General features: G+C 50.2%; 4 protein-coding genes and 1 non-coding gene across 5 annotated transcripts; 2 read left to right on the top strand and 3 right to left on the bottom strand.

Moving 5' to 3' along the window:
• Positions 1-894: 894 nt before the first annotated feature.
• On the top strand, positions 895-2,268 carry BCR38DRAFT_350102 (calcineurin-like phosphoesterase; the record flags this gene model as incomplete). The annotated part of the gene is made up of 4 exons (XM_040856542.1): positions 895-1,051; positions 1,116-1,539; positions 1,591-2,020; positions 2,077-2,268. The coding sequence occupies 4 exons, from the start codon at positions 895-897 to the stop codon at positions 2,266-2,268; spliced, it is 1,203 nt and encodes a 400-aa protein (XP_040712517.1).
• A 1,468-nt stretch (positions 2,269-3,736) lies between these two features.
• On the top strand, positions 3,737-5,693 carry BCR38DRAFT_412283 (Smg-4/UPF3 family-domain-containing protein; the record flags this gene model as incomplete). Its single annotated transcript, XM_040858672.1, has 2 exons — positions 3,737-3,966; positions 4,025-5,693. 2 exons carry the CDS (start codon positions 3,737-3,739, stop codon positions 5,691-5,693), a joined length of 1,899 nt encoding a protein of 632 aa, XP_040712516.1.
• Positions 5,694-7,123: 1,430 nt separating this feature from the next.
• Positions 7,124-7,226, bottom strand: BCR38DRAFT_t278. Its single transcript has one exon. It is a non-coding gene; the product is annotated as a tRNA-Thr (tRNA).
• A 3,056-nt stretch (positions 7,227-10,282) lies between these two features.
• BCR38DRAFT_460040 (pyridoxamine phosphate oxidase family protein) lies at positions 10,283-12,305 on the bottom strand (the record flags this gene model as incomplete). Its single annotated transcript, XM_040862366.1, has 2 exons — positions 10,283-10,326; positions 11,549-12,305. The coding sequence occupies 2 exons, from the start codon at positions 12,303-12,305 to the stop codon at positions 10,283-10,285; spliced, it is 801 nt and encodes a 266-aa protein (XP_040712515.1).
• A 278-nt stretch (positions 12,306-12,583) lies between these two features.
• Positions 12,584-14,060, bottom strand: BCR38DRAFT_53280 (uncharacterized protein). The gene is made up of 2 exons (XM_040865448.1): positions 13,647-14,060; positions 12,584-13,589 (listed from the first exon to the last, which is right to left on the bottom strand). Exons 1-2 carry the CDS (start codon positions 13,726-13,728, stop codon positions 12,862-12,864), a joined length of 810 nt encoding a protein of 269 aa, XP_040712514.1. The 5' UTR covers positions 13,729-14,060; the 3' UTR covers positions 12,584-12,861.
• Positions 14,061-15,942: the final 1,882 nt, after the last annotated feature.

The raw sequence follows: 15,942 nt of genomic DNA, 5'->3' as shown, positions 1-15,942 counted from the left end.
GTCTCCGGAAGAGTTGGTCATGAGGGGAAGGCTACTAGCTTGGCACTAGCTGGGTGATTTGTTTCCAGGGTTATGGGCCGGCATTGGCCTCGGCAATAGGTAGCTACTACGGCTGATTTACTTTGGGTTTGAGGATTACCGCCTTACGACTTACGTTAACCTCTGTGTTTGGTTAAGAGGCCATGGCTGCTAGTAACTTTATAAGCTGAATACTAGCTTAGAGCGACAGCGAAAGTAGGGCCGTTAAGAAGGAGGTTAACTAAGCGGAGGATTAGTTCAGAGAAGAGCTGGTGCGTTAAACAGGGCTTCAAATTATCGGACTAATTGGAACCTACAACAAAACATAAAATTTTAAAAGAGCGTAATAGGCTATAATAGCATTTCGAATATATAAATTATATAAGGACAGCGTATGTACTGTATCGGAGCTGATAGTACGGCTGATCGGCACAGCTGAGGATACTGGAAGGTCCGGCCACAAACAGATATTTCGGATTAAATCAATCCCGACAGCACCGCCACAGATAGTCATCCCAGCTCCCGCCGCCCTATGGCCATCACATGTTCAAGCGCGCCAAAGAAGCGGCAAAAAGCCGGCTAATGCTGCTAAGGCCAAGCTCAATGCCATGGTAGCGGGGAAACCCAAATCCGAGAGTCCTGTGGCTGTTAGCAGCCCCAAATCACCTGTAAGACTTAATTGTCCCCATTCCCACTGGACGAGGATATCACTGACCGAGCTCAGCAAGCCAACAAAGCCCAGCACGAGCTTATAGCCGAGCTCCACAGATCTTTTGACGACACGGACAGAAACCTCCATCATCGCGAACCCCCCGACTCCACGACGGGCATCGATCAACTCTTTTACTTCCCGCGACGACTCCCCCTCCCCGCAGCATGGCTCGGGGCTCCAACGTTCCTAAGCCAGGTCCCGCCAGGTTGCGGCCTGGCGCAGGTCTGGATGAGTGGCTCGAGGAAGCAAAGCAATGCCATTACCTGCCCGAGAATGTGATGAAGACCCTGTGTGAACAGGTCAAGGAAGTTTTAATGGAAGGTATGTCGCCGCAAACAACTGCGCATCGCGAGAATCTGAGGCAATGCTGACACGTGCATGGTAGAGAGCAACATCCAACCGGTTGTCACACCCGTCACCATTTGCGGCGACATTCATGGGCAATTTTACGATTTACTGGAGCTATTTCGCGTAAGCGGCGGCATGCCCGGTGAGCCTGCGACTGAAGCACCTACGACTGCGAAGACGGTTATTACTGCCGACTTGATTGAGCCGCCGACCGAGATCACGAACCCGAAACTCAAGAAGAAGATCAAGACACGACGTGGTAGCAAAGGAGAAGTGGAAGAATCTGCAATGGAGGAGGATGATGAAGAGGCCACCGAACCGAGCCACTCACGATCTGCATCTCAAGACATCTCACCGCCCGTCAGCAACGCAGACACCCGTTTTGTTTTTCTCGGAGATTTCGTCGACAGAGGATATTTCAGTCTTGAGACTTTTACTCTGCTGATGTGCCTCAAAGCCAAGTAAGAAAACTTCCATCCAGCTCCCGGCCAACTCACTGACAAATTCTCCAGATACTCGGATCGCATTGTGCTCGTGCGGGGAAATCACGAATCGCGGCAAATCACTCAAGTCTATGGTTTCTACGAGGAATGTCAACAGAAGTACGGAAACGCGTCTGTCTGGAAAGCTTGTTGCCAAGTGTTCGACTTTCTGGTACTAGCGGCGATCGTTGACGGAGAGATTCTGTGCGTTCACGGTGGACTGAGTCCTGAGATTCGGACAATCGATCAGATCCGAGTTGTTGCACGAGCTCAGGAGATTCCTCATGAGGGTGCTTTCTGCGATCTCGTCTGGAGTGATCCCGAAGATGTGGAGACGTGGGCTATTAGCCCCCGTGGCGCAGGATGGCTATTTGGCGACAAAGTTGCTACTGAGTTCAACCACGTCAACGGCCTGAAGCTCATCGCACGTGCCCACCAACTTGTCAACGAGGGCTACAAGGTATGTTTACTTATTGTGCCCAATTCCGTGTATCTGCAGCGTCTAACATGCCGTAGTACCATTTTCCTCAGAACTCAGTCGTGACCGTCTGGTCTGCCCCGAACTACTGCTACCGCTGCGGAAATGTTGCGTCCATCATGACAGTCGACAAGAACCTCGATCCCAAGTTCAGCATTTTTTCGGCAGTGCCAGACGACATGAGACACGTGCCTGCTGGTCGGCGAGGACCTTCCGACTACTTCCTATAGATTCCCGTTTCCTTTCTCGATTTGAGCACTTTCTTGATGCAACGGCTCATGATACCAATTACGGCGTTACGGTTGTACGATGCATGATACTCATAGACAATGCCCGGAAATGGGCGGTCAGCAGGATGTATAGTAGAATAGGGGACACAAGTGGTCCAGATGAAATGCAAATGACTTCACGATAATAATGGCAATGCCTTGGAGTTACTGATGTGGTGGTGCTGAGGTGAGCTAAAATGAACGCAGATGACAAGGGAATATGTCACCGTAAGCAGGTATCTTCCTCGGGTGGAGGATACTTTTGGTCACAATTCTACCATGTCTTGGTCGCATGCCAAGTACTGCGCCCCATTATAACTGATATGGTAGATAGAAGCGAGGTCGCTGCTGGCAACCCTGATGTTGCTTTCACGGGATGGAAGTGACGATTCTTCTTGATGATCCTGAAGCTTTGGCGACAGCTTAGCTCATGTTGATGAACCGCGGGATCGGTCATGGTGGGATCTGGGGGAAATTTGCCATTGCCCCAGGAGTGTTCTCTTATTGAGTCATAAATGCGGGACTGGATCGATTGACTAGTACTGAGATTCAAGTCATTTTCTTCTAGTGGGAGACGAGGGCCAGGTACACCAATAGTCGCACCTCAAGCAGGGACTAATAGGCCATGGCAGTTGCCACTACTGGGTGAAGAAACTTGAGGGTGGCTCGGCATGGCGTTATCGTGTGGGTATTTCATGGTAGAAAGCTGGTTTGTTGGATTCATCGACTGTACTTGTGGGAATGTGGTGGAACTAATGCTAAGGTGCGATGAAATCCGGATCAAATTGCAAGCGACATGAAGATGGGAAAGGCAAGAAATGCACACGAATCTTGAAGGGAAGTTACGTGTTGGTGTTGTCTTCTAGGACGCGAGAGGCTGAGACTCTGAGGTGTCTATATCAATGGGGAAACATGAATATGTAGCATGGCAAACTCGCCCGGAAGTAAAGTAAACAGAGGCCATGTCAAGTCTGATTCGAATACTACTTAGGTTGAACTGACAGAACTTAGGGAGGGTATTCCTTGCTAAGGCCGATCTCCAAAATGCGCAAGGCGGCATTCTCGGGCAGAATGCTTAGTGGGGTTTACAGCTCTTAGAGCTGCACATTCCCAAGTTCACGAGTCGCATTGTAAGCATCATCTTGGTCGCATTGCAATGTTCACGTCGATCCTGAAGTGCTTTACAAATCACATTGTTGTGGCCACACTAATACTATTCTGTGCCAGGTCTATGGAGATCCTACCGACTTGATCTCCTTTGTCGCACCTTCTACATAATGAACGCAACCTTCCACCCACTGGAGTTCCTGCCCAACGTGAATCTGTAGCTGTTTGCTCTGACGCCACCCAATAAGGTTATTCCAAGTCCTTCCGGCATCCGCGATACCAGTGGAATAGCCACGTGGACTCAAGCACTGTCCAAATTACAATGTCGTCCTCGAATGCCTCCCGCAAGGCAAATGCCCTGATTGCGATCAATGCGAACAACGAGACCACCAGGAAGATGAAACCCCCCGTCACAGGGAAAAAGGTCACCATCCGCCGCCTCCCGCCGGCGTTGACCTCCGACGAGTTCTGGACCATCCTGGGAGACGAATGGAGGGAAGGGAACGGCAAAGTCGATTGGGTGTCATACGAACCCGGCAAGGTGTCTACCAAGTAATTTCTCCCCAGCGCACGCCAGTAGCGGCGTTCAGCTAATTTCAATTCATCGCAGACCCTCGCGTCCGTCACAGCCAGCAAGATGTTACCTCCGTGTAATGAAAATCGAGGACATACCGAGCTTGTCCGATGCTATCCAAAGAGCAACTTGGGAGGATGCCAAGCGGTCCTTCACCGATCCTGCTCTCGTCGGTCCTCCCGTCATCGAAAATTCCATCTACCAGAAAGTCCCCACGGGCAAGCGCCGAACGGACCCTAGACAAGGTACAATCGATCAAGATCCCGACTTCATGGCCTACCTCGACTCCCTCACCCATCCGCCATCGTCCTCGAAGGATCCCGAAGCCGACCAGTCAGGCGTTGACGAGCCAACTAAGGAGAATGCTAAGGTCACTTCCACTCCGCTGGTCGAGTACATTAAAGAGCGAAAGGCAGCCAAGGCCAAGGAAGCTGCTAGTGCTAAAAGCGCCAAGCAATCCCGTCAAGAGTCTCAGGGCGTCAAGATCAAGACCAGTGAGGAGCCCAAGAAGAGAGGCAAAGATTCCAAGTCGGAAAAGGTTGATAAGACGGCCGAAAAAGAGAAAGAGAAGGAGAAGGAGAAGCCCAAGGAACCTGTCAAGCTCTTGACCAAGAAGGCCGCTGCTCAGGAGGCAGCAGAAGCGGCCAAAGCTATTGCGGGCCAGATTGCTACGGGCAAGGCGGCCGAAGAAGCTGTGTCAAGCGCTGTACCAAAGAGCCGCCGTGCGGGCATTGCTGCCGCTGCGAAGATTTTGCAACGGGACCTGGGTCTGTCTCCCGGTAGTGCCCATAGACGAGCACGCCAGGACGCAGCAAAGGCAGAGAAAGCAGAGGTGGTACCGAGCAAGGCAGAGGCTAGTGCGCCATCCGAGAAAGCGACCAAGGAGACCAAGGAGACCAAGGACGCAGAAACTCCCAAGACTGCACCAACAGGTCCGAAGGCGCAGCCTGCCGAAAGTTCTCGCAGATCGCGCGGTAAGAAAGCGACGGCCGCACCAGCCACCGATTCTACCAAAAGCAGAGAGAACGATCCTCCTGCCAAACCGACCACAGGGCCTATCATTTTGCTAAAAAAGGAAGCCAGTAAGACTGCGGAAACTAAGTCGAACGGAGCTGCTTCAACAGCCACCGTACCGGTCGCATCTTCAACATCTACATCTACGCCCATGCCCACGCCGCCCACGGGGCCGAAGGCTGCTGCTAAGGTTCAGCCAGCTTCAGCGAAAGCAGGCGGGCAAACTCAAGCCAAGAAGTCAGCTGCTCAACCCTCGCAAGGGGCGACTCGTGCTTTCGTGAAGCATGCCAACCCATCACAAGGCGTCACTGAGCCTCTTCTCAAGCAAGCCATGGAGATCTTCGGAACCGTCACCTTTGTTGAGATCGACAAACGCAAGGGTTTCGCTTACATGGACTTTGGCGACTACCAGGGCCTGTGCAAAGCCATTGCTGCTTCGCCGGTCTCTGTAGGGCAAGGCACCGTACAGGTTCTTGAGCGGAAGGAAAAAAAGCCTACGACTCCCGCGACTTCCGTTCCAGCGATTTCCGCAGCTGCAGTTAATGATACTCATACGTCGGCTTCCACCCCTACTCCTACTCCATCTGACAGGCCGAGGCGAGGCGGGCGTGGCCGAGGCCGCAGAGGTGGCAACGCCGCCGCAAGTGAAGCCAACGAGGGTGGATCGACCCCAGCATCAGGTGCTGGATAATCCTCGATTTTGGCTTGCGGTATCAATATTTCACAGTGTATGACACGAATGAAGGCGAATCGTGACTTTTTTTTTTGACAATCCCACGTCAGGTTGTCCTCCTGTAGAGCGGATGTCGGTAGTCAAGCATTGATCGAGTCGGATGGCTTGCATAAGCAATTGTTCAAGCTTGCTAGGAACGGACGCTTGCTGCTCCACCCGAGATAGCAAGATTTAGGACTTGAGTTCCACTCGCAAGTAGCGAAAGCATCCAGAATAGCATGCATTGTCGTGGGCTCTCAGAGGCTTGACTTTGAAAATATGGTCCAGTCATAGCCTATGATGCTTCAGGCATAGTGATCTTAGTCCTTTGGCGGCAAGCTGACCGTCACGTACTGCGTATGGAGCACCCTGTACGAGACTTTTGCGTTAAGGCGACGTCTTGAGGACTTCAACTATTCAGGGTAGCAGTGCAGTCATTACCACCCGGACTTGCACCGAGAAGAGGACGAATGAAGCATTTCGTATGTAGCGGGTTCGACCTGTGGACGCGAGCCTTGAGAGGCCGTTGGAGTGGCTACTTGTGAACCACCAGGATAGTGCAGTCAGGGGATGGAGTTGCGGCGCGGACAAAGAAGTTTAGTTTGATTAACGCGTACCACCACCTCTTCTAATTATCGCTTTCGTGGATAAAAGTCTTATACTGTAAGTGGGCGCAACAGGAACAAGAAGTTGCCCCTATGACGTGATGGCCATTAGACAATTAGATACTAGGCCGATTGCCTGGTAACAATACAAATAAAAATAATATTGAATACGCCGTAGGTGTTAACCCTCGGTACCTCTACAAGTACTCCCTTAAGGGGCTATAGATGATATAGCGGGCCCTTAAGCCGCGTCGGGCGGTTATACAGGTAAACTTGTAGCCAAACGACTACTAAACCTCCTGTCCCTCCCTAAGTCTGTGCTACAACCCCTGCCTGAACTACCGATAAGTGTGGTAATGTGGCACTTAAATTCGTCCTCAGGGGTGGGATGCTGCTGATGTGCAGAAGATGCTCGACTATTTTTTTGTCGCGACAAGTCGTAGTATCTGCTAATTGGGGTTCTCGTCGAGCGTATACATCTCAACCATACGCTCAAGTGGATAGACCGTAACGTGGTCAGACGCTCGCAAGAATCGCGGCGAGAGGGCGTGCTGCGCGCCTTCTATCGTGAGGGGACGGGTTCGCCGACGAGCGTTATCGGAAAGGCGAGGTCCGATAAGGGGTCGGATTAACGATTCGAATTCTGGACCGGCTGTCGAGTTATATTCCGCCGACGTAGTGCTTGACGGTCGACTGGCTAGGATGCTCGTAATCCTAAACTGCACCAATCTCCCTATTATCGCTAGGTAGGCGAAGTCAACAAGGTGGGCAGCGCGCCGTAAGGGTTGACTAAACCCCCTTGTGTGTCAGCTGCGGGATTCGAACCCGCGACTCGTCACCGACCCAACTAGGGGAGGCTCAAATCGGGACTTATCTACCAGCGAAGTGACCAACTACACCAGCCGACAATACAAATAAAAATCCGTATACGGCAGACCTAATGGGCTCGTTGTGTCCGGCCTCCGAAGGGTGGGAATGACCCAAAGGGGGTGCGGGCGAGTTAGAATAGGAGTCTTAATAGAAAATGGACTTGGCTCACTATTCTGCGCTTAAACATGGTGCTATTGCACTACAAAGCCCGCAGTGATCTTTCTTGCTCATTTGATGGTATGCAAAGATAGCAGCTAGAAATCTCGTTCTCCTTTCCGTACCTCTCTGATTCCAAGCCTGCACACTCGGTAATCTGCCGTAGTACATACATGTGCCTGGTCCTCAACAGCGGTATTCGTCAACCAATTTCTATACCCAATATTGTCCACTATAGCTCTATTCAACCAAAAATGTTGCCCTCAAACAAACCTCTTACTCTTCCTTCATCATATCCAGTACTAACTCCATCCTTGCGCCTTTTTCTTATTCAGGAGGCGATTTGCTCGCATCGGCCTCTATTTAATGGCGCTTTGTAGGTTTCTGATCTTCTCCTCAGTAGACATGTCATCATTAGAATCACTGTGCTCAGGTTGACGATCTGGATAGGGCATTCTCTTTTGTCTGGTTCTCAAGCAAGTCACATTCTTCAGAGCTCTCCAAAAATCGTATCCAAGTTGAGAACTGAGTTGTCCCATTTAATAGACGGAGACACATATGACCTCATCACGCTCAGTTCGTAGAAGTAGAACAAAATCAAATGATGCAGCAAATATGCAGAGCTACCACATCGAATGACCGATAAATTGTTATTCTTTTGTCTATAAGTCCGCCCGATGCGGCGACCACAACATCAGAGAACAAGACTCGGGCGTTAAAGAGCGGCATCCGTAGGAATTGGCCAGCTGTGCAATGGTCCCGTTTGGATCCGCTCGAGGGGGACTGGCAAGGAAAAAAGAAAAGAAGAAAAGGAACAAGAACATGGATGAGACTAGGAATCTCAGCGCCAACGCTAAAAAGAAGAAAAAGACGGAATACATCTTCCAAAAGCCGAAGGGTCTTGCCCTCCACTAGAATACAAGGCCCGATTGATCTCAAGCCGTGTTTCAGTGGCTATGCGCTCAAGCCGAGGCCAAGGAACTCACGAGATGAGAACAGGGGTTTGGTCTCTCCTCTTCTCCGAAAGTGAGTGGTATGCGTTGTTCGTTCAGTTACGTTTTCTCTTGAGTTCGCCTGATTCAGAAATCCTGTCGCTTCGTTTTTCTCCGTCCCCTATCCCTAACACAGCCCGTGAGGTTAGACAGGTGAGAAGGCTTTTTTTTGCACGTGGTGAACACACCGTAGGCAGTGAAATTGGTCTGGTCCATTCCTTTTGCAAGTTAGAAGATGTCGTACATGCAGGTCTTTGCGGTCGTCACTCTTGCCGTATGAATATTGATAGCAAGGAGGACCCGGTGCTGCTTCTGGGAGTACAGGTTCGTTCTATATTGCCGATTGGAGTCTCGTTTTGTCTTAATTATGTGTTCTAGCAGCCCCGTTCATAAGAAAAGCGATGTTTGGAATTGATATGTTGGCTGAACGGAACTTTGAGAGGGCGTACAGCAGAGTATGCGCGGGGAAACATTCAAGGACAAGCATAGTTTTGGTTCCACAAGCGGAATCGGAGTCGTGTTGGATGCGTGGTGCTGTTGTTGGGGCACATGGTGACCATCTTCTCGTGTTTCATTCGTTAGTATCACCGCATCTCTTAGGGGTCTTTTAAACACCATAGAAGATGTTGCCCCCAAGTCCTTCAAAGAATTCCTCCGGGTTGTGTATGAACCGACGGTTGTGATGCTAGGGCGCGCGACTGGCGAAACATTAAGCTGGAAAGTAATTGAAGTTGGTGCTGGCGGGGATGAAAGTGTTTCTGAATCAGTATGTGGTTCGACCCGTTCCCAGACATCTTTCATGCCGCCATTGACATGAAAAGAACCATGGTCGGTGGCAACGGGACGGTCGAAGTGAAGGTCGGCGAACTCGCTCTGTTGTTGAACATCGCGCCAGTATGTATGTGCATCGAAGTTGTATTTTTCGAAGAGGGTAAAGCTCTCATGTCCCTGGAGGAAGGCAGGATTTCCGTTGACTATTTGACCGTCATGATAAGAAATTTGGACCGGCCCGGATCAGAACCGGGAGGTCTCGTGAGATTGATAAAGAACCTGAGACTCCTTCCCATTGATCAAAAGAATTTATACCCGAGGGCCTTGATATGAGCCGGATTTTGTCAGATAGAGTTAGCTGTTTCAAACTTCAATAATGCAGTAAAGGAGTTGGAAGCATATGGACTGAATTGTATCTATTTACATCTCCGTCATACGCCAGGCGTGTAAAATTACTTACGTTAATCAATGTATCATTCTTGGGACGTGAAATAAATATAGATTACACGTTGCAGAGAGTAGGAGAAAATTTTTCAGTACCAGAACTTGGTGGTAACAAGGTTAACGACTGTTGCTGGCGGCATTTAATGATAGAGGCTGACCAGGACTAGCTGCTATTTATAGCCTGGTTGCCTTGCTACCTCATTTCTAAGCTCCGTCGAGGCGGTGATTCAGATCTGTTATGATAAAGACGGTAGCGTAAGCCGTACCTATTCCCTAGTTCCGTTTCAATGGTTGATACTAATTAGGAGACATTTAAGCTTCCCATTTAATGTGTCTGTTAGAATGTGAAGTATTTCCACACTTTATCTCTATAAACTTGTCGAACCAAAGGGGTTTGTATCGAGTGGTAGGATAGATATACTTATCGTCTAGATCCCCTATTGACGTGGGGTTAGGGTTTTTGGGTGCTCATTTTCGTTTTTTCCGGTTTCAGACGAGTTATGTAAGCGCGTTCTTGAAGGGTATTTAAGACCTTATGTACATAGTCACTCTCTTGAGAAAAAGATAGAAATTCAAGCGGCCTTTTCCACAGTAATCTGAACCAATTTCTCTTTACTTGGACAGGCATTCAATGTCTGACGTACCTGTTGAGGTACTTTCTGTTCCCCTATAGATCTGATTGTGCCTGTTGAGGCCATTGTTCCCACCTTTCACCTGTTGAGGTGACTGTTCAAGGGCCTGTTGAGGTTCCTTTTCTTCCCCAGCCTGCTGAGGCTACAGTTGTTAGTACCTGTTGAGGTACTTGTCGTTCCGATCAGGGCAAGGAGCTCTTGATCTTGTTATTTCTTTCCACCTCCCGAATATTAAGGTCTTGTTGATGAGGATCTTGTTATTCGTTGCCATCATCTTACACCTTAAACCCGCGGGTGGTTTCACTGTCCGTCGTCAATATCCTAGTGTAATAGGCCGGTACAAGAGGACTATTCAACATACGTGCGCCATTGACTTCGGCATCCTTTTAGCACTCATTTATCTAATAGCTCTCCTAGTCACATGGATATGGTATGGAGCTAGTGCATCAAAATGTACTAGTTGTAGCAAGGTTTTCCTCGGCGGGTCCCGTTGAGTAGCCGAAAACAGAAGGAGAATAAATTAACATTAAAACAGTGATTCATCTCCTGCGTGACACATATTCAGTTGCTATTACTTTGGACTAACCCCGAGTAGAACTAATGCCCGGCAAATGCTTCATAATGCATGTGTCTCCTTCGAGAACGAAAATGTGGTACTGAAGGGGCCTCGTCGGACATGTGAAACTAGAACAGTCTAGCACTGAAGTAAAACTTGTGAGCTAGGAATTATTTTAAGATTTATATGCCTTTAACCTCGTCTTAGTTCTATAGTTTTCTTACCATCGATTCTATATTGGCCTGAGGAAGGAAACTTGTAAAGCTAAGCCGCGAAGGAACATCTTGGTATATGCAGCTACCAAAGTCGTTGTCGATCACTGTGAAATGACGAAATCTTAGTTACTATATAGATATCAACAGTACAATGATAGTTGGATGTGAACTTGTTGGTTGAGCATATAGAGTAACACAAACTGTAGGTATCCAGAGAAAGTACTGACGCCGACATCGCCCGTGCCAAGGAGTAGATCTGGTGACCAGATCTGTCTAGTCCGTTTCATTGGCGGGAGTGATGCGCTGGCCTGCAGCTGGATCAAGCAGCAGCTCAACAGCAGCTGAGCAGGGTCAAATTGAGGGTGTGTTGCGCCGGAAACATCATTCCAGTCACGCTCGCAACTGATTCCTTCTATGGAACGATGGTTTCTATGCAACAATTCCATTCAGTTTAACAACCCATAATCCCAAATCCAGCCCATCTTAGCCCCAAGGCTCTCAAAATATATATAAGCCAATCGGGTATCAAGCCGACACTATATCCGGTAATACCCCGAGCGCCTCCTTGGTAATGCTAACCCGTCCTCGCACACCAGCTAGCGCCAAAGCATAATACACTAATAACGCCATGACAAACCCAAACGCTATTCCCTCTGATTGCGCCAGAACCCGTCTTACATACGCCTTCATACGCTCAACCAACACGTTCTTCCCCGCGTCCCGCTGCGCCGCCCGCAGTCCAGGGAGACCGTCCAAGCTCTTCGTGTTCATTTCGGCTTGATATTGGTGCGCAGTGCCTTCTCTCTCCCGCTTGCTGTTGAAGAAAAGGAGAGTAGGCCTTTCCTCAAAGCCTGAAACACCGATATCCTGCTTCTCGACGTCTGCAGGCAGATTGCCGTCGGCGTCGGCGATCATCTTGCGCACCTTGGGGACGCTGTAGCCACAGCTAGTCTGAACCTGGAAGATGTCGCAGACGACGATGCAGCGCGCCGAGTCGACCTTGGCCAGCTTCATACGTTGCATCCAGGTTTCGAAGTCTGGGCTGTCCCACTCGACAATGCGGGCGTTGCAGAAGAGCCTCATGATTCTCGGGGAATTGCCGAAGGAGCAGAACATCAAGGTTGCGCGACCATTCTCGTAGACGTGAGAGATGGTCTCACAACCCGATCCGGTTCGATCCACATAGGCGCACAGGTTGGGGTTAATGATAGAGAAGCAGCCTTGAGGGTAGCCCTTGGGTGAGACGTTGACGTGTTTACCGTTCAATGGGGCCGAAGCGATGAAGAAGAGTGGTTGCGACAGCGCCCAAGTCCGAAGATTGTCGGAGAGTGAGGGGAAGAAAGCGACCATTGTAAAGTGTATCGTGATGGAAAAAGAAGGGTTGACCCGGGTTGCAGCGTAGCCTAAAGGCGTAATACAACCAGAATACAGTAAATATTGTCGGACGAGGACCGTGTAGAACTCAGGTAGAAACAAAGAAAGTAGAGAGGAAGAGTCGGTTGGAGCATCTCTCTTGGGTGGACTGCCTTATCAGCGCAGCCAGGTTCGGAGTGGGATGTCAACAACTACATGCACCAGTCCTGATTAGAAAAGTACAGCCGATCAGGCAAGTCGGGACTGAGTGGTCGCATGCTGGGGGAATGGGGGCCGGGTCAAGTGGATCCGTCTAGGTGGCTTGGCGAACTCCGATGACCGATTCGGAGCCGTGCCGGTTCGGTGGGGTTGGCGATCTGGGGATATATGATCCATAAAATTCCACTCGCAGTGCGCACGGGCGCTGTAACGGGCCGCAAGGGAACAATGCCTCGCAGAATCGGGTATCTGCATGCCGTGCAACGTCTGGAACGACCCGATCGTGTGTGGTGCCCTGTGAAACACCGACTTATCTCAACAAAAGCCACCCAGGTCAACCATGATACGTATGCTTCGTCCGACCAGTGTGATCAGGAAGAGGATACTGTTCGTAATCCCCAGATTGCTGGTAATCGGCAGCCGAATATGTTGAATGACGGATGTTGGAGACTATCGGCGGATTCATAAGAGCGACGGCCGGGGGGCCAGGTCGCGCTGTACTGTATCGGCTATGAGACCTGGAAGGAGTCTCCGGCGGCACCTTCTCGATGTAGATGTCTTTGGTCTGAGTGGTCACGCTCACGCTTGGCCTCCGGGTGCGACCGCTCTTGGCCTCCGTTGGTTTATTTATGCGCTCCTTCAGGCGATCATGCATGCCGTCGCTTGCCGGCTTGGACTTGCTTCGCCCAGTATCTGACCACCGGCTTGCCGTGGAGTCACCAGAACCTCCGCTCATCATTGGTGGAGCAGTATGGTCGTGGCCAGATTCGTAGTGCAGTAGTCGTTGTCGGAGTTCAGCAGCCTCAAGTCTCAGGTCATCGTAGTCCGCTTTGTTTACTTTGATTTGCTCTCTGCAGGCTTTGTTGTCTTGTTCGAGTGTTTCGTTGCGTTCGCATAGTCCGCGTCTGTGAGCCTCACTCTCACGGAGCTTTTTATTAGCCTCTGCAATCTTGCCTTCGTATTCCTGATATCTCTGTTTGTGCTTGGCAATATTCCAATTGGCTTCGTCCAGGGCTTCTTGTAAGGCGCGAATATTGAGACGTTGATCTTCTCGATCTTGTGCTGTAAATCTGCGATCAGATTTCCCACCTGAACCAGCTTGTCCACTTGACGACGAACCGAGTCCCGAATCATAGTCATTACTACGACGAGATGTTCTCGAGGCGGTATTCCCCCCGAACTTGACCGTCTTGCTGGACATGTTGACGAAAGTGGGAGTGGCCAATAACGTATAGTTGTGACGCCGATGAGTTTTGATTGATGGGAGAGGCGGCACAGCTAAGAGTAGGTGAACAAGTGGCCGATGCCTGTACGGCACTCAACTGTATGGCGTCGGTGTGATGTGATTCAGACGAATCGAACGAGTAAAATAAGATTAAATGACGAGGCTGTAGGCAGGAGTGCGGGAAGTAATGGTAACTGGAGGTTGAAGCCTGGTGGGGGTGACTGGATATAAATACAGTCCAAGTCGCTCTGGGGGGAATGCGCAATTGAGAACAACAACCGCGAACAAGTTTATGAAAGGGGAATTGAGAGGAAAAGAAAGAAAGACAAAACACAATTGGCATATACAACCCGTCTGTGACTCGCTATTCCAAGCATTAGTCGCGAAGTGGGCATTGCTGCCTTCAGTCTCGATAGGCAACTGTACCTTTGGTAGCAGTCTTTAACAGAAATGAGCGACCAAGTATCAGTACCGAAGACAGTAAAAGCCGGCTGGTTGCCTCTGACGAATGCTTGGATCGAGTCACAATATCCTAAAGGAGGGTACACCATTCCTCCATGTAGCGCATCCGCCCGCGAAGATGAGCCTCACCGTCTCCACTCTTCCAGCACAATTTTCAGAACAGGCTTTGTAGGAGTACATGGCCGTTTTGGAAAAACTAGCATTGAAAGAGTCTCTCCGCTTCTTTTGCCTGGTGCTGCTAAAGTCCGCGCAGAACATGTCGATGCTCGCCCATAGCACAGCAGCAGTCTGGCAGCGCGGGGCAGTGCATCCAGGGAAAATCGCAAAAGTGTCCGGTGACACTCTGCCCACTCACAACAGAAAGCGTTGGAACTTCCACTTCCACATTCTCACCGAAAAACCTCACCCACATTGCCTTGGTCGCCTAGAGTTGGGGGCTGAAAAGGGAACAAAAGTGGTCCGCCAGGGTTCGCCATGCTCCCACTTGCTTGGGGGAACACCAGAAAAGCAGAACCCCAGCACCTAGGGCCATAGACTGCTGGCTGAGTATTGCTTAGGGATTCGTGGGACTGGCTTCCTCTGCTGCGACCCTGTTTTTGGCGGGTTGCGCATCAGAGAGAAGAGAGAGCCAGTTGTCGCATTAGCGCAAAGGAATGATGAAGAACGCCCGCTGGGGCCCAGCTGACCAGTCAGGTCTGGCAAAACTGGAGAAGATCCCCCCAAGTCTTTTCTTGGAGCGACTTCAGCAGCGAACGAAAGGCAATGCCTGGCCGAGTGACTCACGGGAATGGCGTCTGCAGTCGCAGAACAGTTCATGCGTTGGATGCATGCTGCTCATCAGAAATCCCGGTCTGTGTTACTTGTCGAGATCCGGCCCGTCGCATCAATCAGTTGTGATTTATGAATGTCTTGGTGGAGCGCCTGGCAAGGCTGAATCGATAAAGCGTGAGAAAGAAGCTCTAAAAGAAGTGGAAAAAGTGTAGGGTTACAACGGTGCGCTAAGCCCGATGCGGTAGATCTGACTGACTGACTTTATTGAGTGGGCGGCTGAGTAAATCGCTAGTGCGCCCACCACAACATCGTCATTATCGTCGTTCAGCCTGTTTCTTTCAACCACAGCAGGGTTGTTATCCGCGTTGCGCACTACCGCGTGTTGCCACCAAGGCACTCTTACTGTCAGCGCTACCATCTTCATTGAATTGGATAGCGACGATTTGCGGCACTGGCATTGCGCGGCTGTATCACCCAGCCGCGCGACAGATCCACACCAAGTCCAAGACGCTGCTGCACCAGGTCACACCATCGGCTTGTGGAAGTTCGACCAGATATCCGATGTGTGTTTCCAAGCTTGGCGTGACACGATTTTTAACGTTTCCATTTCCAGGTTTACCGTTTTGAATATCGTCAAATTCAGAAGAGTGTTCGCTCACTACCTCATTTCAACGCCAGGAGGCTCAGTCCCAATATTGCTGACTGAGTTGTTCCGGGTTGTCTCGATAGGTATTATTAATACTTGGTAGAATAACGCCTGGTTTTTTCAGCATGGCTTGCCACGCGTCGTGTTTAAATGGCACATGCTGTTATGCCTCACGAGGTTTAACTGAAGAGGGACAGTTGCCAAGTATTCAGCCTGAGGGGCAGCATGATGTTGAAAGGTCCCAAGACATGCTACGGGACCTATTCAACATTGCGTTTAGTGCAACACACAGGTTTGCCGTATAATGACCA

The sequence above is a fragment of the Pseudomassariella vexata genome (genome assembly GCF_002105095.1).
Source record: "Pseudomassariella vexata strain CBS 129021 chromosome Unknown BCR38scaffold_12, whole genome shotgun sequence".
Classification (NCBI taxonomy): Eukaryota; Fungi; Ascomycota; class Sordariomycetes; order Amphisphaeriales; family Pseudomassariaceae; genus Pseudomassariella; species Pseudomassariella vexata.
Note: the sequence above shows the minus strand (reverse complement) of the source record. Positions and strands in the feature narration are given on the sequence as shown.